Below are 24,589 nucleotides of genomic sequence, written 5' to 3' on the forward strand. Positions count from 1 at the left end.
TCCGTGTTATTTCCTTCTAAGTTTGCATAGAATTGTTGTATTTTGCCCAAATACTGTACATTCCTATTGTAAATATATATTCCAACTGTACAAGGATCCTATTTAATGAGTTTTGGCAATTTTCATATTAAATAAAGGGTTACTAGTATTTTTATAAATACCCATGTGCCATATTTATTAATCAAGGGCAATTTCTTAACTCCCCTTTACACTTATGTCCAACTTCTGCTGATTTCAAAAGGTTCAAGGTCTATGACTGGATTTGCTGATTTCTTTTGAGTTTAGTAAATTATTGATCACAGAGTGAAAAAAAAACTCCCCATGCCATATTTAAAAGTAATCCATGTCTCTTCTTTTCTGCATAGCATTTCACACTGTGACAGAGCCTGTGTATGACAGAGAGAGAAGAATGGAGAAGTCCAGGAAAAAATTTACTGATATTCTAGATAAGGCAGTGGCTACTGCTAACACAATGCAGTGTGATGAACTGCTCTTTTCTTACAAAGGGATTCTCTACCCTGCTACTTTTTGCAGTCTTGAGGTATTCAGAGCTATGGAGTCCTTTGAAGCCAGAAGTGATGACATCATTTTGGCAGGATACCCTAAATCTGGTGAATATAATTTACTTTCTTCATAAATAAAGTTATGTAGTGGAAAATAAGTAGATTTCTACTAATTATATATAATACTAAATAATAGTATTTAGAATATTCACAAAATTGTTTAGAACTAATTTTGTTTTCAAAAAGCACAACAAAGTTGTTTATGAAGCTTTTATATAGGAAATGCTTCAAATGACTGAGAGAAAGATCTAATTTTCTTTTCTATGCCATTTAAAGTTTTTTGTTACTTTTACTTTTTATAGTTATGAAGATAAATGTATAAATTAGAGAGAATTAAAATACAATTCTCATACCAGAGACAACTATATCTTCTGATAGTACAGGACCTACTCTCATATTTATACTTGTAAAGAATGGACATTTTGGTACATTCACATGCCATGCTATATATTCTTTAGCTTATTTTTCTTTAGTTTATTATTTATCTGTTTGTCTCCTCCACCAACTAGATTCACATTGTCTTACAGTAGAGAGTCATAGATGACACAACTGTAAAGTTTTTGCCTTTCTGTATTCTTTTTTTGAAGAAATGCCATGCATCAGAATGCAGTTCCTAAGATTGTAGTGACAAACATGTAGGAACCTAGTGCTCAGAAGTCAGGAAATGGTAAAGGTGAGAGTTCCCTACAGGTTCTCATTTGTGCTTTGAATAAAAATATAATTAATGTGTACAGAAATGTCACTTTAGAGAATTTTTGGCCTATTGTTAAAGAAAATGAGTACATACACATTTTTCAGATCTAGTTCTGCTCCTGTGTTGGAGTTCTGTGACCCGTGTTCCTTCCAAAGGTAATCATGTGCAGAACGCCAGAACAAGTATAATACACTACATTTTAAGGTACAGGTTTACCACCCTAATTCCCCTTATATTTTTCACAACAACAACAAAAAAAGCATTAATGCATATTTTCCTATTTGAATCTTAATAGTTGTGCTCCTTTATTAGTTAGTTCACAATATACAAGTTAAGTTACAGTGTATTAAGCTAACTGAGTTGGAGAAATGTATCCTTATAAAGAGCAATGGTAGGACCCTGAGAGGCAGCTGTCCAGATGGTCAGCTGTGATTGTAGCACATGAAAGGAAACCAGGCAACTCACTTGGTAGTACTACCTATGTCTTGGCTTTCCAGACAAATCCATTTCTTACATGTTTTGCAAACAAATCTGTATTCTTCCACTTTCAGGCACGAACTGGGTAGGTCAAATCTTAAGTGATCTGGTAGCCATATTTGAAAAGAAAATGAAGAATAAAGAAAGTAGCGTGAATGATGATGAACTAGAAGAATTCCCCTACTTTGAAATTGGAGATGCTAGGAAATATGAGGTGGGCACAGAAAATATATGAAGGTTTTCAAAATTGAGTGCTTCAAATACTGAATATATGGTGTGTGAGATGTTGCACTGTTTGATAAAAACTCTTCCACTTCTTTGAATGTGGCATGTGGTCAGGATGAATCTCATCTACACTGACAAATGTTAAGGGATAAATGGACACTTCAGAGGGCCAGTGAGAAGTGCATACTCGTTAGTTAATCAAGAGATACAGAAATTCAACATAGCATGCTTTGTTTTTTAGGAAGACTTTCATGAAATGTCAAATATTGAAATACTGGCTTTTCTCTCTCTTACTAAGATCTTCCTCCTCACTCCTCTCTCTCCTCAAGGTTCTTCAGCTTTCAAATAGGCCAAGTCTGCATTTCACTTTCAGATTTGTTCCTATGTCTAACAGAATATGTTAAATTCATTATCACTGAAGAGAATTACCAATGGATAATTTTTTTACAAATGCACATTCTTAGGGGACTTTGAACATTAGAGGTACTCAGAATAGTCCACTAAGATCCCAAGACAACACCCACAAAATAAAAGTACTTTGACCCGTCAATAACTAACTGGGGAGGTTGCAGCTGACTGGCGGCTAGCAAATGTGACACCCATCTACAAGAAGGAGTGGAAGGATGATCCAGGGAACTACATGCCTGTAGACAGGTGATCAGGCCCAGTCAGCATAGGCTTATGACAGACAGGTCCTGCCTGACTAATCTGATCTCCTACAATAAGTGACCCACCAGTGGATGAGGGAAATGCCATGGACATTGCCTACTTGGACTTTAATAAAGCATTTGACACTGTCTCCTGCAGCACTCATCTTCAGAAACTCAAGGCACATGGCTTGGATATGTGCTCTCTGCGTTGGATTAAAAACTGGCTGGGTGGCTGGGCCCAAAGAGTGATGGTGAATGGAATTACATCTGGCTGGTGCCCAGTCACTAGTGGTATCCTCCAGGGTCCAGTACTGGGGCCTGTCCTCTTTAATACCTTTATCAGTGATTTGCATGAGGGGATTGAGTGAACCCTTGGTAAGTTTGCAGATGACAACAGCCTGGGTGGTTGTGTCAATCTGCTAGAGGGTAGGGTAGGGAGGTTTTACAGCAGGATCTGGTTAGACCGGTGGGCCAACACTAATTGTATGAAGTTCAGCAAGGCCAAGTGCCAGGTCCTCCACCTGGGTTACACCCCAAGGTAAGCTAAAGATTTTGGGATGTGTAGTTGGAAAGCTGCAACTTGGAGAGGGTATTGGTTGACAGTCAACTAAATCTGAGTCAGCAGTGTGCTCAGGTGGCCAAGAAAGCCAATGGCATCCTGGATTGTACTAGAAACATGGTAGTTAGCAGGAACAGGGAGGTGATCCCCCTCCTGTACTCAGCACTGGTGAGGCCACATCTTGAGTATTGTGTTCAGTTTTGGATCACTCACTGCAAGAAGGACATTGAGCTGCTGGAGCATGTCTAGAGAAGGGCAATGAGGCTCATGAAGGGCCTAGAGCACATGACTTATGAGGAGCATCTGAGGGAGCTGGGGTTGTTCAGTCTGGAGAAGAGGAGGCTGAGAGGAAGCCTCATTGCTCTCTACAGCTACCTGAAGTGAGGTTGGTGAGAGGAGGGGGCCAGCCTCTTCTCCTTGGTGGCAAGTGACAGGAATAGAGGGAATGCTTTCAAGATGCACCAGGGGAGGTTCAGTATGGATATTAGGAAATATTTTTTCACAGAGAGGGTTATCATACACTAGAATGGTCTGCCCAGGGCAGTGCTGGAGTCACCCTCCCTGGAGGTGTTTAAACAGCATGAGGACCTGGTGCTTAGGGACATAGTTTAGTGTTGACCTTTTAGTCCTGGGTCAAGGGTTGGATTGGATGACCTTTGAGATCTCTTCCAACCCAATGTTTGCTGTGATTCTGTGGTAATTTTAGAAAGGCAATATTTTATCATAGGCTGATGAAATTTATATATATCCTAACTGAATTCTCCACTTTCTTCCCTCCAATTCTTAAAGCGGATGAACAAATTACCTTCTCCAAGACTTATGTTTACTCATCTCCTTCCTGAAATTCTTCCCACATCTGTCTTCAAAAATAAAGCCAAGGTGAGCACTGATTTTAATAATTTGAAAGCAAACACTTCAAATATTTTATTTTTAAAGGTAATTTAATACTTTTCTGCCAATTTTGGAATCACTGCTATACAGTGTATAGCCTGGACATTTCTATTTGTTTTTTTAAGCACTACCATTCATCTCACTTAATCTCATTTCATCCTTATTGACACCTTTGTGTCTTCACAAAGAGAAGGTGGAACAAATCCTCCAGCAGTTAAATGTATTTTGACACAATTTCCTATGGAAGGCATTTTATGGTGTTGGCATAAGTTTGTGTCAGTGTGTCAAGTTTCAGAAAGAATGTGTATTTTTGTGGTTTTCCCTCACTATATTAATGCTGGATGGTGCTTTAATTGAAAAACAAAACAAAACAAAGCATACTTAGATTCTGCATAATTAATCTGTTAAAGATATTTTATAATTATAGGCAATCATCTTCACAAGGTACTGAAGCAAAGTGAAATATTTCCTCTTCCAAATTTAGAATTGAATTATTACTTCTGCAAGTAGTATACAAGATACTAGAAATTCCCCAAACTGCAATTATAGACTATTGTTTTCTTCATATAAGAGTGTGTTATGTCTTTCTCTATTTTTGTTTTCTAGATATTGTTGCTGATTCGCAATCCAAAAGATGTAGCTACATCTTTTTATCATTTTTCCAATGCCATATCTCCTTTTCCCTCCTATGACACCTGGGATGATTTCTTCGCAGCTTTCATGACGAAGAAAAGTACAGTATATTCTTTGGCCTGCATCAGTTATTTTATGATTTGGCTTTGTTTAAAACCCTTGCATTTTGTAAATCAGCTTCATTAGAGATTTTTGGTTTATGGTACAAAAGCAGAAATTTGAGCTAAAGCTTACGGTACCTTACTGCCCAAAGAGATATCAAAACTACATTCCCCACTATCGTCTTTAACTTGCACAAACTGGTATTTTCTCTGGAAGAAGCAGTTTCTCCTTATCTGTTTTGGATTCACTTCACCCCTACTCTCTGAGGTCCATCATCTTGTATCCACCCAGATATCTGAACACCTACATGCCAAATTGAACCAGAAGAATGATTTGGACAAAGTCTAGTGCACTAAAAAAGGAAGTAAATAATTCCACTAGTTCAAAATTGCATAATTTCTTCTGTTTGGCATATCATGTAGCCAGCACAAGGGAAGGTTAAACACAATTTTAAACTGTATTAAAGAATTCTACAAGATGGCTTGAGTACTAATACCTCTTTGATGGACTCATATCTGTCTTGAAATACCAAGAAATTTTATTGTACCAGCTTACAAATTGTATCATACAGCAGAGATGTGTGTGTATCAAAACAGCCTTGAGCCAAACACTGTAATTCCCACATAGAGGTGTAAATTCTGTCATAGACATGACTAATAATGCCCATGACTGCAGGATCAACTTAAAAATTGCTTTATTTCATAAGAAGTCTGTCTAATCTTCATGAATCACAGAATCAACCAGGTTGGAAGAGACCTCCAAGACCATCAGGTCCAACCGATCACCCAACCCTATCTAACCAACTAGACCAAGGCACCATGTGCCTCATTCAGTCTCTTCTTAAACACCTCTAGGGGCATTGACCTCACCACCTCCCTGGGCAGCCCATTCCAATGGGCAATCACTCTTTCTGTGAACAGCTTCTTTCTAGGATCAAGCCTATGCTTCATCTTATGATTCTTTTGCTCTATTTAGTGCCCTGGGGATGCTATTTTGAATATCTTTCCGCATGGAACAAATATGCTGCTGCTGAAAATGTTATGGTGCTAAGTTATGAAGAGCTAAAAGAGGTGAGCTTACCAACAGCTAAAAACATTTCTTGCTTCACAGAGCATTTGATCCTAAAACAATTAATCATTATATCCATGTAGTATATTCAAAATGTATGTAGTATACGCTAACTGTATGATATTATATGAGATAAATTCTTGTTTTAAGGGAAGGAAAGGTGAAATTCAAACTTAAAAGCATTTTAAAATTTTTATTTGTGAAAATTATTCTTTTTTATTCTGTTTTTTTCTTTAGCTGTGATAGAAGCCCAAATTGATTTAAATCAAAATCCCTAGTAATGTTTTTAGGGGGAAGCTTTTATATATTAAACAGCGTAGACTTTTCTCAGCCATAAATCATGTACAACCTCTTCTGATCTATTGGAAGCTAGGTCATATCTCCTCTGAAATTATTATGGAGAAGAGAAGCACTATTTCCCACTCCAGCTCTACAGAACTGAGAATATTCTACATACGTAGGCAACAGAGAGATGTAGGGAAGTGCAAACACCTGGGAAAGCAATGTAACTTTTTGAGTGTCAAGTGATATGTTACATTCCTCTTTTCAGAATCCAGTCCAGGGTGTGAAAAACATAGCTGATTTCTTTGGGATTTGCCTGACTGAGAAAGAGCTTCAGAGTGTGGTAGAGAGGAGCAGCTTCCAGTCAATGAAGAAGAACTCACAGAAAACCCATGGGGCTTTGGGCAATGTTTTCTTTCGCAAAGGTAGGAAGTTCCAAGAGGTCCAGAGGTAGGAAGGTCATGCTTTCAAGTACCTTAGCTGCCTATCCTTCGGGAATTCTTTTGCATACATATTAGCATTGCAGATAAACACCAATCAAGGTACCACTGTAATGCTTGAGAAGACTTCTCGGGGACCCCTGGTGAAGGGCTTATATCTGACTTTACAAAATTCTATTGGTGCAAAAATGAGAGTTTTATCTTTTAAAATGGAACAAATTCATGTTGTGTACAATGGCACAAGAATGAGATATCTGTAGAACAAAAAATAATAACATTTCTTGTTTTTTAAGAGTTTCTTTGCTTCTCTGAAGGTGGTGTAAGTGACTGGAAGAATCTTTTCAGTGAAGACCAAAATGAGAAAATGGACAAAGCATTTGACAAACATATAAGAGGAACTAAACTGGGAACAAAGCTAAAGTATGAAATCTATTGTAAAGTCTGAAGAGTGATTAAATGCAGCTAAAGCACTCTCAGATCATCCGCATGCTAGACACTAAAAAACTAGATCAAATCAGTTACTTTACAGTGCCAATGATGAAAAGTGGGCTTTTGTTTTAAAGGTGAGATCCTTGGCTTGCTTTGGCTACATTTATTTGCTGAATAAGATGGCAACTAACCATAGTAAGATTAAATTAACAGCTACTTATAATTATGGAGTTTGTAAAGTGTATTTTTTCCCCAAATATTTCAGATTAAACACCATAACCAAAGAAAAGGTTGCTAACAAAAATATGTATCTAACACAACATTAATTAATGACAAATGATATCTTCCCTATGTCTGGAGCTCAAAATGCATCAAAGCTAAAGGGAAGAGAATGAGGGGGAATGGGCATCAGCATTCCCAGGGATTTTAACATCTTTGAATGAATAATTTCAAGACAGATTTCAGATTATGGGCTGGTGTGAACACACAAGATCCACTCAGAGACATTGCTTTTATAGAACAGCCCAAGTTAGAACGGACCTCAAAAGATCATCTGGTTCAAACTTTCATGAGAAAGGGGTCTTAGATGGGATTACTACATCTTTAAAAACTCCCACACCCCTGGAGAGGTTGTTCCAGTGAATGTTCTCACTGTAAATAATTTATATCTTCTATTGAGATGAAAGTTCTCCCAGTGCAACTTGTAACCATTGTCTTCTCCATGTGGTTCCCTGTTAATAAAGATCTGTTCTCTTTGTATCTGCCCTTCAAGTACTGAAATGCTGCAATGAGGTCCTTCTGGACACTTCTTATCTTTGTGGCCCTCCTTTAGACCCCCTCCATATGTCCCTGTCTTTCTTGATCTGTTGTGACCAAACTGGACACAGTGCTCCAGGTGCAGCCTGAGAAGTGCTGAGTTATAGAATCAGAGAATCATTTAAGTTGGGAAAGACTTTCAGGTTCATCAAGTCCAATCACTAGCCTGACACTGCCATGTGCACCGCTAAGCCATGTACCTAAGTGCCACCACTACACGGTTTTTAAGTACCTCCAGGAATGGTGAGTCAACAACTTTCCTAACATCCAACCTAAAACTCTCACTTGCAACTTGAAGCCACCTCTTCTTGTCTTATCGCTTATCGTTTGGGAGAAGAAGCTGATGTCCACTTCTCTACAGCCTCCTTTCAGGTAGCTGTAGAAGGGCAATAAGGTCTCTTCTGAGCTTTGCTTTCTCCAGGTTAAACAATGACAGTTCCCTCAGCCACTCCTCATAACACTTGTGCTCTAGATCCTTCACCAGCTTTGTTGCCTTTTTTTGGACACACTATAGCACCTCAATGACTTTCTTGTAGTGAGGAGCCCAAAACTGAGAACAATATTTGAGCTGCAACCTTCCCAGTGACAAGTACAGGGGAAAAATCACTCCCCTAAGCTTGCTGGCTACACTATTTCTAATACATGCCTGCATCCTATTGGGCTTGCTTTGAAGATAGTTCTTAATCCATACACTATAGTGGTTTGAACCATAAAATATTCCCCAGTATCAGAATCACAACATGGCATTTACGGCGTTCATGGCTGTTGGGCGCTACCACCCTGGATAGAAGATTCCCAGGCTCTCTTGCCTTTCAGGTCCTTGAGCACAAGGCCATGTTTTTGGTTATTATCGGATTCATATCAGTATTTCTTTCCCTTTTCCTTCTGTTCTCTCTATATACTGATGTAACCTGATAACTTTGTAGCAGAGGAATAAAAATATTCTGTGTAAACCAACTGAAAACTCTCCCTCTGCTTTTTTTGCCTCTCTCCCTTTCTTACCTCCTGGTGAGGAGAAAAAGGAGAGGGGAGATGGGAGAGGAAGTGGGGGAGTTTAGGCCTTCCACTAAACTGTTACATTCTTTTGGTGCCAGTGTGCAGCAGTGAAAACCGCTGTCTTAATTAAGACAGTTCAATTACAAAAAGCATATGTTTCCCTTCATGTTAAGACATTCACTTTCCTGGCTCCGATACATCTTCTGGTGGTGTTATATGTGATCTCATATAAGCTCTCATGCATTTTTTGGTTTTGCATGCTCTTTGATAAACATGGCTTCTTTTATGATGCTTGTATTTGTCACCCTGATGAAATGGCTTAAGATTACCCTGATACTGTTTTGATTTGGCAGAAGTGGATTACTACAATATTACTCAGCATCATCTTTTATCAGTAGTCTCACTCAGCTGATGGATGGAACTGAGGAGGGCTTTTTGATTATTATTGGGACACCAACATCAGACTGCTTCTGACGTTCTGTTTCTTAAGTGTGTGCTTGGTCTTGGTCACAGTATCACAAATTTCTTCCAACAATGCTGTTTGGAGACCTGCCATGAGGTTGAATAACTCTGAGTGGAAGGTTATGTGTCAAAGTCTGGGCCAGTCTTTGACCATTTGGTTACCTCCAGTGTTTTGGAACTTCAGTCCTGAGCAACTGCAAAACCCTAATGAGCTGGTAAAATTTTTGATAAAAGGGTGTTAGCCTGAAAATTCCTGGGAGACACAAATCACTGTGATGTGTTGGGGTCTGGCTCATGCATAGAGAGCTCTTTGTAGTGCCATTCAGCATGAAGAGGAAGAGGAAGAGGAGGTTTCCAGGCCAACAAACAGACCAAGAGACAGAAAGCCAGCATGTGCCAATATCAGTCGCTATTGTACAAAAAAGAAAGTACACAAGGAAAACAGGTCATACTGCAAAGGATCACAGTATCACAGTACATTAGAGGTTGGAACGGACCTCAAGAGATCATCCGGTCCAACCTCCCTGGCAGAGCATTATCACTTAGGGTAGTTCACGCAGGAATGCATCCAGGTGGGTTTTGAAAGTCTCCAGAGAAGGAGACTCCACAACCCCCCTGGGCAGCCTGTTTCAGTGCACCATCACCCTCACTGTAAAGAAATTTCTCCTCATGTTGAGGTGAAATCTTCTATGTTCATGTTTGAACAGTCTTATCACTGTGAACCACCAAAAGAGCTTGACCCCCTCCACTTGACATCCACCCCTCAGGCATTTATAGACATTGATCAGATCCCCTCTCAGTCTTCTCTTCTCCAGACTAAACAGCCCCAAGTCTCTCTTCAGAGGGGAGATGCTCAAGTCCCCTAATCATCCTCGTGGCTCTCAGTTGGATTCTCTCCAGCAGGTCTCTGGCTTTCTTGAATTGGGGAGCCCAAAACTGGATGCAGTATTCCAGGTGTGGTCTCACCAGGGCAGAGTAGAGAGGTAGAAGAACTTCCCTAGACCTGCAGGACACACTTTTCTTGATGCACCCCAGCTACCATTGGCTCTCTTGGCCACAAGAGCACATTGTTGTCCTATGGAGAACTTCCTGTCCCCTAGGACTCCAAGATCTTTCTCTGTACTTGGTGCCTGTTCTTATTCTTCCCCAGATGCAAGACTCTGCACTTGTCCTTATTAAACTTCATGAGGTTTGCCTGCACCCAGCTCTCCAGTCTATCTGGATCTCATTGGATGGCAGCACAGCCTGACGGGGTACCAGCCAACACCCCCAGTTTTGTATCATCAGAGAACTTGCTGAGGGTACTCTCAATCCCCTCATCCAGGTTGCTGATATTGAACAAAATTTGGCCCAGTAACAATCCCTGGGGGACACCACTTGCCACAGGCCTCCAAGTTGACTCTGTGCCACTGATGACAACCCTCTGAACTCTGTTGTGGAGACAGTTTTTAATCCATCTCACAGACCAACCATCTATGCCATATTTCTTGAGCTTTTCTATAAGGATGTTATGGAGAACAGGATGAGGATGAACCAGTGCCATCACAGGAACAAGAAGAAGTCCCAGATATTCTAGTGATGCCAGAGACAGTTACTCGATCTTTATCACTGGGTGAGTTATGTGGTATACGAAAGGACTCTAGTCACCAGCCAAGCATGACTGTTCTTACCTGGCTGCTTCAATACTGGCTATGGGAGCTAATGGTTTGGAGTTGGAAGGCAGAGAAGCCAAGCAGTTGGGATCCTTGTCTGACACTGAGAGGGTTATTGGGAAATTGGTACCAATCCTCAGCCCCTAGATTTTGGATTCTTTGATCACAGGCTACTCCACAAGACTCCAGGCCTGCTGACTATGGAAAAAACCTGCTTGTCTCTGAGAAGAAAAAGAATTCTGAGGCAAGAACTGGCAGGGCTGATTGATAGGTCTTTAAACTAATTTTGAAGGGGGAAGAGGGACAAATGAGCCTTACTGAGGACATTCCTGGGACAATTGTGAGGCAGGGTTCCAGCTCCACTGCTGTCCCAGGGGCTGTAGGGGATAGTGGATTATGCAACACCCACAATGGTAACAGATACTCCTCTGCTAAGTCTCTGAAGCGTCTCTATACCAATGCAAGAAGCATGGGGAATAAGCAGGATGAGCTGGAAATCTGCAGTCATAGGGCTATAATCTTGTTGCAATTACAGAGCCATGGTGGGACAGCTCCCATGACTGGAATGTGGTTATGGACAACTATGCCCTTTTCAGGAAGGACAGACTGACAAGGCGAGGTGGTGGAGTTGCTCTCTATGTGAATAAGCAACTGGAATACGTTGAGCTCAACCCAGGGGGAGATAACAAAAGTGTTGAAAGCTTATGGGTAAGAGTGAAGGGATGTACAAACATGGATGATACAGTTGTGGGGGTTTACTACAGACCACCCAACCAAGAAGAAGGTACAGATGAGGCCTTCTACAGGTAGCTGGAAGTAGCCTCAAGATCAAGTGTCCTGGTGCTCATGGATGACTTCAGCCACTCGGATATTAGTTGGAAAGATCACACAGCCAAGCACAAAGAATCCAAAAGGTTCCTGCAGTGCACTGATGACAACTTTCTCCTGCAAGTAGTTGAAGAATCATCAAGGAGAAGTGCAATGCTGGACCTGGTATTAACAAACAAAGAAGGACTGGTTGTAGATGTCAAGGTTGGGGGTAATCTTGGTTGTAGTGACCATGACATGTTAGAGTTTAATATCAACAGACAAAGAAGCAGGGTGATAAGTAAAATTTCAACCCTGGACTTTAAGAGGGCCAACTTTCCCCTCTTCCAGACTCTACTTAGAAATATCCAGTGGAATATGGCTCTGGAAGAAAAGGGGGCCCAAGAGAGCTGGTTAATATTCAAACATTATCTCCTTCAAGCTCAAGAGAAATGTATTCCCTTGAAAAAAAATCAAGTAAGGCAAGCAGAAGAGCTGCATGGATAAGCAAGGGACTCTTAGTAAGACTCAAAAACAAAAAGGAGGTTTACAATATGTGGAAAAAAGGACTGGTCTATTGGGAGGATTATAGAGATGTAGCCAGAGAATGTAGGGATGCAACAAGGAAAGCCAAGGCCCTCCTGGAACTGAATCTCACCAGAGGGGTGAAAGAGAACAAGATGAGTTTTTTCAAATATATCGATGATAAAAGGAAGAGCAGGCAAAAGATGGTCCCACTGCTGAATGAGAGGGGAGATACAGTACTGCTGATGCAGAGATGGCAGAGTTGCTGAATGCCTTCTTTGCCTCAGTCTTCACTCCTAAGACCAGCCCTCAGGAACCTCAGTCTCTAGAAGCAAGGGAAGAGAACTGGAGAGATGTGGACATTCCACTGGTCAGCCAGGACAGGGTTAGAGATCTCTTATACCATCTGAAGACACACAAATCCATGGGCCCCAATGGGGTGCATCCACAAGTGCTGAGAGAGCTGGCTGATAGTGTTGCTGAACCTCTCTCCGTCATCTTTGAAGAGTCCTGGAGAACAGGAGAGGTGCCTGACGACTGGAAGAAAGCAAATGTCAGTCCAATCTTCAAAAAAGGCAAGAAGGAGGACCCACAAGCAACTACAGAACAGTCAGCTGGACTCCATCCCTGGAAAGATGATGGAGCAGCTCATCCTGTAGGTCATCTCTAACCACATGGAAGACAAGAAGGTTATCAGGAGTAGCCAACATGGATTTACTAAGGGCAGATACTGTCTAACTAACCTGATAGCCTTCTATGAAGTTATGACCAAGTGGGTAGATGAGGGAAGAGCAGTGGATGTCATACATCTTGACTTCAGTAAAGCTTTTGACACTGTCTCCCATAGAAAAGCTCAGGAGATGTGGCATAGATGGTTGGTCAGTGAGGTGGATTGAAAACTGTCTCCACAACAGAGTTCAGAAAGTCATCATCAGTGGCACAGAGTCAACTTGGAGGCCTGTGGCAAGTGGTGTCCCCCAGGGATCAGTACTGGGTCCAGTTTTGTTCAATATCTTTATCAATGACCTGGAGGAGGGGATTGAGAGTACCATCAGCAAGGGTGATACAAAACAGAGGGTGTTAGTTGACACCCCATCAGGCTGTGAAGCCATCCAATGTGACCTGGACAGGCTGGAGAGCTGGGTGCAGGCAAACCTCATGAAGTTTAATAAGGACAAGTGCAAGGTCCTACATCTAGGGAGGAATAACTACAGGCACCAGTACAGGTTAGAGGCTGCCCTGCTGGAAAGCAGCTCCACAGAGAAAGACTTTGGAGTGCGGGTGGACAGCAGGTTCTCCATGAGACAACAATGTGCTCTTGTGGCCAAGAGAGCCAATGGGATCCTGGGATGTATCAAGAAAGGTGTGTCCCACATGTCTATGGAAGTTCTTCTACCTCTTTACTCTGCCCTGGTGAGACCTCACCTGGAATACTGTGTCCAGTTTTGGGCTCCCCAGTTCAAGAGAGACAGAGACCTGCTGGAGAGAATCCAACAGAGAGCCACAAAGATGATTAGGGGACTTGAGCATCTCCCCTCTGAAGAGAGACTTGGGGCTGTTTAGTCTGGAGAAGAGAAGACTGAGAGGGGATCTGATCAATGTCTATAAATACCTGAGGGGTGGATGTCAAGTGGATGGGGCCAATCTCTTTTCTGTGGTTCACAGTAATAATACAAGGAACAAGTTCAAAATTGAGCGCAGAAGATTTCACCTCAACATGAGGAGAAACTTCTTTACAGTGAGGGTGACAGAGCAGTGGAACAGGCTGCCCAGGGAGGTGGTGGAGTCTCCTTCTCTGGAGACACTCAAAACCCAGCTGGATGCATTCCTGTGCAGGCTACCCTAAGTGATCCTACTCTGGCAGAGGGTTTGGACCTAACAATCTCTTGAGGTCCCTTCCAACCTCTGATATACTGTGATATGACTTCTAGTAGGTGTGAAGGGTATGTGTCTATCATGGTCCAAACAACAGACTCATGATGGTTTATTAGTGTGATCTCAAAGTGCAAAAAACTCAGGCAACTCACACCACTTCAATCAGCAGCAAAGCTTTATTGTTTACCCCTAGGAGGTAGGGAAAAGTGAGAGGAGAAAGGGGAAAGGTAAAGTGAAGAGGGAAAAGGGAAAGAGGTGTATAGACACCAATAATGCAAAGGGTCCAAAGGCATCTCTCTGGTCCAGGGTCCAGTCCTGCTGGTCCTTCTTGATCTTCGAAGTCTTCTTAAAACACACTCACACACACACTCACAGGACTCACAGAACTTGTAGAACACACAGGAAAAAACTTATCCTATTGCTAGGTAGGTATCTTTTATAATCAGCTTCCCACCTGTTATGTCTGAACTCCACCTCTCTCAGCCCCTTGTGCCCCCCACAAGTAGGGCTTCCACACATGCCCAAGGAGGAGTGACTGAGGTGTGGTCTGGGCTCGAGGAGGAGTGACTGAGATGTGGTCTGTGCCCAAGGAGGTGTGCCCAAGGCATCATCTGCCTTGTGTGGTTTTGTATTATAATGACATTAAAATAAGCAAAGTTCACTAAATTCATGGTCCCCTTAGAAATGCCAGGACATTGGTCTCTCTTGCAGTTCCAATTCTCCATTCTGAAGTGATAATTGCAAATATTAGGGTTGTCCATCATACTTGGTAGGTACAGATCATTGATACTATCTAGGTCTCTCCCACAGAACCTGCACCTGGAAACCCATGGAAACTGCATTCCAATGCACAGGCTCAGTCACTTAATCAGTAACCTATTATGGAGTAGGCCACTGCAGAATTCATGCTAAGATGTTAGCTTAACTTTCACTCCTTCTCCTTGGGGAAAGGGGTCCCGATTCCTGGTGACAATGGTTAGAGAGATGAGGCTCTTCAGACTGCTCCTTACAGTACCCCACCAAGGCTGATATGAAGGCTCACCTTGGGAGATAGACTCCCATGGAGAAAGGCATCCAATACCTGAAGAATCTAGCTGTGCTACAGAAGCTCTATAATAAGACGAATGACAATCCCCAGCCTGTAGACCCAGATGAGGTGGTATGCGCAACAGCCACATGGAAGTAGTTCTTACAAGCTGCACCACCATCATGTGCCAACTCATTGCCACTTAACAGTCTGGGACATGAAAGATGGCCAAGGACACACAGTGGATGAAATTATTAGCCTGCTCTGGCAATACGAGGGAAGTCTCTCAACTCTCTTCTAATGTGTGGACCTGGTGGTGGATGTGGTGGTTTGGTTTTGCACCACTGTACAAATTGGAATTTACCCCAATGAGTAAATTACTACACTACTCAGAATTTGGAAATTAAATTATTAGTTACAGAAGTAGTCTAAGTATATGTTAGTGATTAGGGATGGAGGATGATGGTTATTAATTATGAATTATGAAATATGAATTATGGAAATATATTTTTATTAATCATTAAGTTTATTGATAATTGATTAATCACCTTATATATATTGATTCTGATGCACGGTTGTAGAAATATATTCCATAACTGGTTTAGTATATACAATTTTATCCAATTATAATATTTACAGAATCGATTTCTAATTAAGGGAACGAAAGGTGCAGTTCTGTCGCTAGTCCACTAGATAGAGACTCGACAAGACGCTTGGCGGCTGTTAACTATGTACAGACATTTATGATGTTATCATGAGACAAGTTAAACTATATCATGAGGCTACACGTGGGCGCTTTGAATAGAATGTTACTGAACGTTGCACGCATGAGAAGATACGTTCTGTCTTTCTTTGTAGTGAGGCAAGTTGCTGGGTTACATTGGCTGCTCGCTGCTGCCGGCTGGCTGTCGGCCTGGGGCCGGTCCATCTGGGAGGTGCCCTTCTTTCTCCTCCTGCCTCCATGGGCGGGGTGACTTTCCTTCTCCTCCCACGGTGGCTGGAATCAAGTACCTATCTCAGTCTCAGCACCTCTAATGCTGTGCAGCCTTGCAATGGCTTCTTGTACATCGGTTGCCTGGCATAACAGGTCATCTATCTGTTCACACCTTCTACAGTTACTTACCTTAACATCAACAGAAGCATCTAGGCACCTGTCACAAGCCACCATTTGTAGTAAAATGTCTTTCCTAAGCAGATCTGTCTGAGTGGATACATCAGACTCCCAGGCACCGTCTCTATGTCTGCACAGATAGGCCACTAAAGCACTCTCCACCGCTGTGGAGCTACAAGCAGAGTGCAGAGGGCTCCTGCATGCACTGTTTGTCCTAGTTTGAGCTTCCAGATATGGACAGAATGTAGATTTACCCCAAAGGAGTAAATAAAAACACTTGCACAGAATTGGAAGTTAATAACAGCAATATTTACAAAACCAGAATCAGCAATGGACTAGGCCCCTGACGGACTAGACCCCACTACATAGCAAAACAGCTCCCAGCCAGCAGCAAGGCTCCCCCTGCACATCGCAAAGCGAAAACAAGAGCCAAAAAAGCAAGCTCTGGAAGTTCTGCCTCTTAAATTGAGAATATGCAGGAAAAGGAAGGGAATAATACATTACATTATCCAGTGCCTCCCCCTTGGGATGGGCTTTTCACCCCTCCTTGGGAGGAGTTCCACTCTATGGTACAACAGTTAACCCTTAACCTACAACACCGTTCCATGTCCCACTGACTGCTTTGTCAGCCACTTGCTTTCCCACAATGTGCCAAGAATGCAGCTGCTCAGCCTGCAAAGTCTGAGTGAGCTGCCAGCTTGTTCACATTTAAAACCTCCCACTGGTGCATCCAGCTGTGACAGCTTCAGTGTCTCTCATGAGAGCTGCAGCTTCTGGCAGGTCTCCCTCCTTTCCTTGGCTTGGCTTCCCTGGCTGCAGACCAGAGCTCCGTCCCACCATGGTCCCCTACTCTGGTGCTGACTTGCCTTCACTGGAGCTAGTCTCCTCAGCAAGAGACACTTCACCCTGCCTGCACGAACTGCCCTGCCACGCCCTTCCTGATGCACCTTGACCTTCCTGCCACACCACACCCTGTTGTACTGCCCTGTTTACCAGTGCTTCAGGTTGCTGGTGCTCCCTAAGGTTCTTTAAATGGCCCAGGCTTCATCTAGCCCTGCCTGCTCAGTTCCACATCAGCCTCATGTGGTCATGAGATCTGGTGGTCCTGCCAGAGGAGCATGCACAGAGCTGCTTGCCTTTTTGGCTACAAAGCCTCATCTTTGTAAAGACCTTATCAGTGTTCAAGTGACTTTTTCTTCATTTCCAGTCAGGCTTGTTCCTTTGTTCAACTCCTTGCACACACTGAGATGCACACTTCTTTCTCTTACCTAGACAGCTTCCTACTACCATGTAGGAAATAGTAAAGGGCATGTATTAAGGAATAGATTAAAAAGTTTCTAATTTCAAAATTATGGGGTGTGGTCCCTTGTTTCTTTTCGTCCATGGAGAAGTCCTGCTCCTCTGGGAATGGCAACCTACAAACCCAGAATGATTTGGTTTCCCAAACAAACATACCTCTTCATGCAGAACAATTTTACATGGGCAGCTCTTGCACCAAGATTTAGAAAATCTAATAAAAAAGCAGAGGAGTGGCCCAATAGAGCTGAATCTGCAGCAGTCCCCCTTATCCCTGTCAGGGAGACATAGGACAGGTCATGGCATCCCGTCCTACTACCCCAGTGTGATGATTTTAAGGCTATGCCTTTAATTTCTTTTCGCAGAGTTCGAGCAGAAAAGTAAAAGAATGGAAATAAATCACAACTGGATGTAAGAGAGAAAAATACTGATTATTCTAAACACTTCCATTCAGGAGATAGAAATGTTTAAGAGTCAGTACTCAAAATGAAGTTCAGTCTGTCTGGTGTTTTTCTGCTGGACAGTCTAGCAGGCTGCTTTCTGTGTTTCTCTTCTGGCTTTTTTTCAGAGATAACACACCTGCATACTGACCTTGAAAGCTAAGTTCTAACAACCTCTCTGCTTCTTGTCTTTCTTCCTTTTGCCGGAGGGGAGAGGGTGTCTGGGGAAGGCAGGGGGCAACTTTCCTGACTTTGGCCAGGAGAGTTTTGTGCTGTTTCTGTTAATTGTACATATCTGTAAATATTGTATATTTTGTATATATTCATTACATTCCATTATAGACTGTAGGTTTTGCTTGTAAAACTTCATTTGCTTCCAAACTGAGCTAGTCTGGTGTTGTTAATGTGGGAGGGAAATTTCAACCCACCACAACACCCAGCCAGGGTATTCTCTCCATGTATTTACTGAGATACAAAGGGAAATATCCTCCCATTTGCCAGTACTAAGACTAAAACATCAGAAAATCAAAGCTTTTCTTCCTGCCTCCAGAACCATCTGCTTGACTGCTGAGGGATCCAGCTCAATATAACACCTGAACACAAAATCTAGCAACCTGTAACCTGAGTCATGTGGGACATGGATACCCCTGAGTCCTTTAATACTTGGACCCTGATCTTGGTTTATAAGCAGGCCCCTTGATATTGTCACAGCTCCCTGGCATGCTGTTCCAGAGCTCCAGAGGTGAGGACTCAGAGCAGCTGTCTGTCTGGAGAGGCTGAGGAGAGCCAGATGCCATGAAGGTGCTGGAAGTCCTGTCTCAGTGCTGTCTGCCCAGCAGCCAAATGTTTTGGGATAAACAGATGACCCCCACAGGGAGACTGTATGTCTGTGGCACAGCCATGATGCTCGGGGAAAACTGAGTTGGGCAGTCCATCTACATTAAAATTTGCCTTGGACAAAAATGGTTTTAGCAGGAACATCTGCAGCACAACTCAGAGATGATTCACCTTAGAAAAGGTTTCAACTTAGACTTGTTTTGGGAAATGGATTGGGGAATGAACATGAGGTGGGAGATAGGTTAGTATAATTTTTCCAGTTTCTTCATTCTCTTTAGAGCAAATAGAAATACAATGTAAGCATCCTCTTCAGTGGAAATATATTGCTCCAGAAATCATAGGAAACAAAACAAGCAAAAAAAAGTGGAGACAAGAAAGAAAGATACTTTGGTTTTCTAGGCTTTGAGGTTGTTTAGTTGTTTTTGGTTTTTTTTTGACAACTGGTAAGGATCTAGCAGTGGTGAAGTGGAAAAGAAAACCACTGCTATTGTGTCAGTTTGCTAAGTCTTATCTTGAAAAGAGAATCACGAGCTTTTCTGATTTCTCACACCAACTGCCTTCACCTCTGCTGTATTCCAGGATGTCAATAAGTGCAGTTCTAAAAGAGACTTATCTGAATTTCTATTTGTCCTGTTGTACTGCCACTAAATTAGCAAGCATGGTATCTTCTCCCTGGCAGATGATTCCTTAAATTTCACTGCAGCCTCCCTAAGCAGCATTCTCCACTTTAGCCTGACCTGCAATCATGGGCTGTAATAATTATTGCCTGTGTCTTAGTTATGATCCTTCTGTTACTGTAGATCAAAATAAGATCTGTCCTCTGTTTCCAGCACTTACACCATGTTAGCCCTTGCCAAGTGTGATTCCTCGGATCTTTTCATGCCAACTGCTGCTTGACTGGTTTGCCCTCATTAGGTACTTGTGCCTTAGGTTTCTTTTTTCTAAATGCATTATTTTACACTTACCTTTATTTCCACCTATTTATATTTCAGCCATCACCACCCCCCCCCCCACCCCCCATACCACAAAGGCTTTCTCCACTTGCCCTCTGTGATTGCAACACGTTTCACGGTCATGAATAACCTGTGCTATACTGTCCATGGTTAAGTCCACCTCTTGATCTTGAGCCCATCTGTATGTTGCATCTCTTCCTTGATGGTCTGAGGCATCATGGATCTATTGAGCTAGGAATAATTCACTTTTATGTTGCCAGTCCAGGTCTACTTGAGCTACTTTAATCTTGGCAGCTTGATCTACCTGCTGGTGGTGGCAATGTTCTTCAGTGGCTCGGCTCTGGGTTACATGAGCATCCACATGACATACTTTGACCACCAACTTCAACTGCCCAGAAGGGTTTATCTCTGCATTGCCAGTTATTTCTCTTCCACTGCCGCAGCCATCCCCACAAAACATTTGCCACCATCCAGGAGTCTGTATAGAGGTAGAGCACTGGCCATTTTTCTTGCTCAGCAATATCTAAAGACAGTTGGATGGCTTTCACCTCTGCAAACTGACTTGACTCACCCTCTTCCTCAGCAGCCTCTGCAACCCACTGGGTGGGACTCCACGCATCAGCCTTCCACTTTCGGTGCTTTCCCACAATGTGGCATGACCTGTCAGTGAACAGGGCATATGGAGCCTCATTACCTGAGAATTTATTGTGTAGTGGAGCCTCTTTTGCATATGTCACGTCCACCTCTTCTGGTGACATCTCAAAATCTCTGCCTTCTGGCCAGTTTGTGATGACTTCTAAAATTCCTGGGTGACTTGGGCTCCCTGCTAGAGGATTGTTATCAGTGCGATCTACTTACTCCATATGGCATCAGCCGCATGATGGGTAGAGGAGATTCTCCTTTTGAACATCCAGCCCAGCTCTGGTAGTCAGGGTGCCAGGAAAAGCTGTGTTTCAGTACCAATCACTTCCGAGGCAGCTTGAACTCGCTCATATTTCTTTATGGTTGGAGTGTAGTTGGCCTCAGCTCCCTTGTAGCTCCAACTCCAAAGCCCCAGGGGTCGGCTTCATGTTTCCCCCTGATCTTTTCTGCCAAAAAGAAAAGTGGGTCCATTCCTCCCAGATGCAGCGTAGAGCGCGTTTGCAACCTCTTGTCCTGTCCAAACTGGTCCAAGGGCTACTGCGTGCTCAATTTTCCTTTTGACCTGTTCAAAAGCTTGTTTCTGCTCAGGGTCCCATTGGAAATCATTCTTCTTCTGAGTCACTCGGTAGAGAGGGCTCACAATCACACAATTTGGACTATGCATCCTCCAGAAAGCCACAACACCCAAGAAAGCCTGGGTTTCCTCCTTATTGGTGGATGGAGACATAGCTGTGATCTTGTTGATGATGTCCACTGGGATCTGGCAACATCCATCCTGCCATTTTATCCCTAAAAACTGGATCTCTCTTGCAGGTCCCTTGACCTTTGCTTTATGGCAAACCTGGCCTTCAGATGAATCTGGATTATTTTCTTCCCTTTCTCATAAACTTCCTTTTCTGTGTCACCCCACACAATGATATCATCAATATATTGCAAGTGTTATGGAGCTCCACCCTTTTCCAGTACAGTTTGGATCATGACAAATAGTGGGGCTGTGTTTCCACCCCTGGGACAGTCAATGCCAGGTATATTCAACACCTTTCCAGGTGGAGGCAAACTGTGGCCTGCATTCTGGTGCTATGGGAATGGAGAAGAATGCATTAGCAATGTCAGTTGTGGCATATCATTTGGCTACCTTAGACTCCAGCTGGTGCTGGAGCTCCAGCATGTCTGGCACAGTAGCACTCATTCCCAGTGTCTCCTTGTTCAGAGCATGGCAGTCTCTATTCACCATTAGACTTCCTTACCAGCCATAGGGCTGCTGAAGGGTGACTGAGTCTTAGTGATCACCTTTTGTCTCTCTAGTTGTTGAATTAGTTTATAGATGGGTATCACAGAGTCCCGCTTGGTGTGATATTGCCTCCAGTGCACCGTTGCAGTGGCAATTGGTATTTGTTGGTCTTTAACATCTAACAACCCCACCACAAACAGATTTAGTACAAGGCCTAAACTCCCCCACTTCCCCTCCCCTCTTCTCTCTCCTTTCTCTCCTCACCGGGAGATAAGAAAGGGAGAGAGGGAAAAAAAGCAGAGGGAGAGTTTTCAGTCGATCTGCACAGAATATTTTTATTCCTCTGTTACAAAGTTATCAGGTTACATCAGTACATAGAGAGAACAGAAGGAAAAGGGAAAGGAATACCGGTAAGAATCCCATAATAACCAAAAACGTGGCCTTGTGCTCAAGGACCTGAAAGGCAAGAGAGCCTGGGAATCTTCTATCCAGGGTGGTAGCGCCCAACAGCCATGAATGCCGTAAATGCCATAAATTGTGATTAGATACTGGGGAATATTCTATGGTTCAAACCACTATAGTGTATAGATTAAGAACTATCTTCAAAGCAAGCCCAATAGGATGCAGGCATGTATTAGAAATAGTGTAGCCAGCAAGCTTAGGGGAGTGATTTTTCCCCTGTACTTGTCACTGGGAAGGTTGCAGCTCAAATATTGTTCTCAGTTTTGGGCTCCTCACTACAAGAAAGTCATTGAGGTGCTATAGTGTGTTCAAAAAAGGGCAACAAAGTTGGTGAAGGATCTAGAGCACAAGTGTTATGAGGAGTGGCTGAGGGAACTGTCATTGTTTAACCTGGAGAAAGCAAAGCTCAGAAGAGACCTTATTGCCCTTCTACAGCTACCTGAAAGGAGGCTGTAGAGAGGTGGACATCAGCTTCTTCTCCCAAACAATAAGCGATAAGACAGGAAGACGTGGCTTCAAGTTGCAAGTGAGAGTTTTACGTTTACATACTAACTAAAGTTATTAAGTTAATCTGACTATCGTTACTTGCCATCTTGTTCAGCAAATAAATGTAGCCAAAGCAAGCCAAGGATCTCACCTTTAAAACAAAAGCCCACTATTCATCATTGGCACTGTAAAGGCCACTGCAATGTGATTATTACAGTAACTGATTTGATCTAGTTTTTTAGTGTCTAGCATGCGGATGATCTAAGAGTGCTTTAGCTGCATTTAATCACTCTTCAGACTTTACAGTAGATTTCATACTTTAGCTTTGTTCCCAGTTTAGTTCCTCTTATATGTTTGTCAAATGCTTTGTCCTTTTTCTCATTTTGGTCTTCACTGAAAAGATTCTTCCAGTCACTTACACCATCTTCAGAGAAGCAAAGAAACTCTTAAAAAACAAGAAATGTTATTATTTTTTGTTCTACAGATATCTCATTCTTGTGCCATTGTACACAACATGAAGTTGTTCCATTTTAAAAGATAAAATTTCTCTCATTTTTGCACCAATAGAATTTTGTCTACTATGAAAGTGTCAGATTACATCAGTATGTATATGAAACAGAAAGAAAGGGAAAGGGAAAATGCCATCTGGAATCCCGAAAACAAGTGAAGAATGCAGCCTTATGCTTAGGTCCTGGAAAGCGAGAGAGCAACCCAGAATCCCCTGTCCAGGATGGTAGCGTCCTACAGTCATAAAATGTCATAGATTCATGATTTCTGTTAGTGGGGAATATTACTATGTTTCAGACCACTACAGCCAGCTCCTTCATCCACAAATGCTGAAGGGGTTGGCTGCTGTTGCTGTGCCAGTCTCCACAATTTTTGAAAGATCATGGAGAACAGGGGAAATGCCTGCAGACTGGAAGAGGGCCAGTGTCACTGCAGTCTTTTCCAGACCTCTCAGTCTGTGCATGCATGTGGGCATACAGGCTATAATAGAATGACCCTTCCCTAAGAAATACAGCTCTTAATAATTTTTCTTTCTGTGGTTTGTTGGGGTTTGTGTTGTTTGTTTGTTTGTTTAATTTTATCCATAGTATTTCTAGTGAAATGTTTGTGTCGTGGTTTACAGTGGGACAGACTGCTCTAACGCATCCGTGGCAAAAGAAGACTGCTTTACACACAGGATTGGAGTATTGGAGAGTTTAAATCTAAAAGCTTTTCACAAGCTGCAATACTGCAATGTTACAATGCACAGTGATGAGCATAGCAAAGCATATAAAACACAAAGGAATGCATGATCTGGGTTTAACATAGAAGCTTATTAACCAAAAGCTTCACACAAAAACCTCCACCAAATCAGACCAAAAGGGACCAGTGCTCCCTTTTCTCCCAACCTGGGGTTTAATATATGCCCCAGGACTCTTTCCTCTCCCCATTTATAGGCTGGTTTCAGGCTGGGCAGGTCTGAAACTGCCTCCCCTTAGTCCCTGGGACTAGGCCCAAGCAGGCCAATATTGTGCAGGAAAAATTAGTCCAGCCTTGAAGGCCACAGATAAGACTGAAATCATCCTCCCCCCACACCAGATAAGGGAGCTCACCGTGTCCAGGGATGGCCGGAGGAAGAAAGAGAAAGCAACTGACTTCTCAGCCAGCTTTATAATGACATAGGATTTATGGGAGGAAATAGAAATATTACACATTCCAGTACATCTCCTAGACACTCTGTACCTTCTGGATGACTGCACCTTTGTGGCTTAAGGCATCCAGCTCAAACTGGGACAGCGTACAAGATACAAATTTTGGCTATAATATAACAACCTTTCCCTGAGAAATACAGCTCCTAATATTTTTTGTTTCCTTTTTTATTTTGTCCTAGTTTTAACCATAGTCCATGGAACTAAGTTTAGCTATGTGAGGACAGTCAAAGTTTAAAAAATGGAAATTTTCTTCTGAGTAAA

General features: G+C 42.5%; 1 protein-coding gene across 1 annotated transcript; it reads left to right on the top strand.

The window, feature by feature from the left end:
- Positions 1-409: 409 nt before the first annotated feature.
- Positions 410-7,029, top strand: LOC128978742 (sulfotransferase 6B1-like). The gene is made up of 7 exons (XM_054396720.1): positions 410-611; positions 1,809-1,948; positions 3,958-4,047; positions 4,666-4,792; positions 5,770-5,864; positions 6,413-6,569; positions 6,899-7,029. The coding sequence occupies exons 1-7, from the start codon at positions 410-412 to the stop codon at positions 7,027-7,029; spliced, it is 942 nt and encodes a 313-aa protein (XP_054252695.1).
- The last annotated feature ends 17,560 nt before the right edge of the window (positions 7,030-24,589 follow it).

This window comes from Indicator indicator, chromosome 2 (assembly GCF_027791375.1).
Source record: "Indicator indicator isolate 239-I01 chromosome 2, UM_Iind_1.1, whole genome shotgun sequence".
Taxonomy (NCBI): Eukaryota; Metazoa; Chordata; class Aves; order Piciformes; family Indicatoridae; genus Indicator; species Indicator indicator.

Bases quoted from the DNA above. Each gene is read 5' to 3' on its own strand.
- LOC128978742 (XM_054396720.1), top strand. From the start codon at position 410: ATGGAGAAGTCCAGGAAAAAATTTACTGATATTCTAGATAAGGCAGTG. The intron at 612-1,808 runs GTGAATATAATT...TTCCACTTTCAG, and splicing joins GGCAGGATACCCTAAATCTG to GCACGAACTGGGTAGGTCAA. The intron at 6,570-6,898 runs GTAGGAAGTTCC...GCTTCTCTGAAG, and splicing joins CAATGTTTTCTTTCGCAAAG to GTGGTGTAAGTGACTGGAAG.